General features: G+C 47.4%; 1 protein-coding gene across 1 annotated transcript in view; it reads right to left on the reverse strand.

Moving 5' to 3' along the window:
- LOC107102666 (NMDA receptor synaptonuclear signaling and neuronal migration factor-like) overlaps nt 1–2,168 on the reverse strand; it is a 56,572-nt gene that overhangs the window by 36,354 nt on the left and 18,050 nt on the right. The window contains exon 6 of the mRNA XM_015402054.1: nt 1,893–1,898. Coding sequence (XP_015257540.1) covers nt 1,893–1,898 — 6 coding nt within the window. The remainder of the gene's footprint in view (nt 1–1,892; nt 1,899–2,168) is intronic.

The raw sequence follows: 2,168 nt of genomic DNA on the forward strand, positions 1-2,168 counted from the left end.
ATATATATATATATATATATTGTTTCAGTGGAATATTTCCATCTAAAATGTTTTCTTTCCATTAACATGAGAGGGGGAAAAAAATCATGATAATAGAAATGAAATCTTTACTAAATCAATGAATGTTTAATGAATCTATGTATTGATTTTAAATCTGGGTGGAGTAAAAATGAAATAAAAGATCTTTAAAAGAAGCTGAATTTATTGAATGGGGAGCTTTTTTCACCAGCTGCAGCCTTCTGCGCCTCCCTCTGATCGAGCCAACATGGCTTACAGGATAAGGCCGAGTTATGGGAACGTCGGAGCGCAGAGGAACTCCTTCCTTTGTGAAGCTAGCAGGGTTTTTCAGAGGAATGAATCCGTGTTTTCAGCCAGGTTCTCCCCTGCAGAGAGTCCAGGGAATGAGGCGGCTCTAAAGGGACTCGGCGAGAGGATGAAGGACGAGCTCTCCCCCCGGGATTATCCTGACTCTCTGAGGGAGGAGTTAGCTCAGGACTGACCTTGGCCTTCAGGAGCAACGCAGGGAGCGGGTTCCTGCTGCTCCCTGCCTATAGAGGCTCAGAGGACGAAGTCAGAACTCCTTCCTTAATCTGGTCCTGAAGCGATGCAGCTGGAACGACACTCCCAGGAGGAGAAGGATCGTCGTTTCAGGCATCAGCTCGTTTCTCCTGCGGTGGAGAGGGACGTCGCTAGAATAGCGTGCTATCACTCTGGTTGACATTGAAAAGGAGGTCAGACAGGTCCTCCTTGGTCAACCTTCCCCTAGTGACTGTCCCATTGATGGTCTGTTTGTTCCAGGTGCTCTGAGAGGGAAGGTCTTAGAGTTTTGTCATGGTCCTGGTGTTACTACGACCTTTAGTGTTGTTCAGACTCAGTTTCGGTGGCCTTTCTGTCTGCAGATGTGCAGGAATCTGAGACATCCAAAAGACCTCCTCCTGGCTCTCTGCAGCCTCTACCCACCCTGCCGCAGCCATGGTCTCACATTTCCAGGTTACCACAACGTTCTAACAATCATTGACAGCTGTTCCAAAATAATTCATTTGGTTCCTCTGCCCAAACTCCCTCTGCTAAAGAAATGGAGGAGGTCCTCATCCGCGGGGTTTTCAGCTCCATGGTCTCACATTGTTTCAGACAGGGGTCCCCAGTTTGGATCTGGAGGGTCTGCTCTTTGTTAGGGGTCTCTGTCAGTCTGTAACAGACGGTCAGACAGAGAAGGCCAACCAGGACATCTGCATCCTCTGTGAGGCTGACCCCACTGAGCGGGCCCTGGGTGGAGCAGGCTGTAAACTCCAGCACCACTTCAGGACACTTTAATGTGTCTTATGCAAATAAAAACCTGAATTTCCCGTCTTTTATCTATTTTAGTTCTCCGTAAGAGTCTGACTAGCCTTTAGCTTAAGCTTCCTTCTCACAGACTGTTGAAAATACAAACTCTGCTGTAAAGCTGAAATAAATCGTTAATAAAAGAAATTGTCAAGAAAATGAAGATTTTTCATTTCAAAATATTCTGACGGTAAATGAGATTTTTAGTATCGTCTAAACTTTTCCATCAGTTGGTGGGATGGAGCATCTGCTCCCGCCGCGCTGGTTTAGCATCAGCTAACGGTTTAGCATGAGCTAACGGTTTTAGACTCCCGGCCCGACAGCAGCTAAAGTCGCGCTCCAGGCAGGTCCTTTTTCTGTAGCATTCGGTGATCCGTGCTTCGCTGCAGCTGATTATTAAATCCTCATCCTGATCACCCTAAAGGCTGCGGGCTTCAGGGACATGCAGACTACAGCACAAAGCCACAGCAGCAACAGGATTCCAGACATGAAATCTAATTCACAGTTAGAGAAAAAAGGCAAAGCAGGGAGAAAAACCAAGAGCGAAGGCGTTTGGAAGGTTTACTCACGATATGCTGCAGTGGAGGTTTGGAGGGCCGCCAGGAAGCAGAAGGAGACAGAGAAGAAGAAAAGGTGAAGGACAAGTTAGCAGCAGGGTCGCCGTAAATACTCTACAGCTCTATTATTAGAATATCTGCACCCGGACGTAGACTGGAAGAAGTTAGAAGCAGCAGGAACAGATCAGAGCTGCTCATTGCCAACATTTAATGGGTGAGGATCAATAACTCTGCAACGCAGCCGTCATGGAGGCCATGTCAGCGCCGTGCATCACGCCGATGCAGGCA

Source organism: Cyprinodon variegatus, unplaced genomic scaffold (genome assembly GCF_000732505.1).
Source record: "Cyprinodon variegatus isolate N-32 unplaced genomic scaffold, C_variegatus-1.0 Scaffold1294, whole genome shotgun sequence".
Classification (NCBI taxonomy): domain Eukaryota; kingdom Metazoa; phylum Chordata; class Actinopteri; order Cyprinodontiformes; family Cyprinodontidae; genus Cyprinodon; species Cyprinodon variegatus.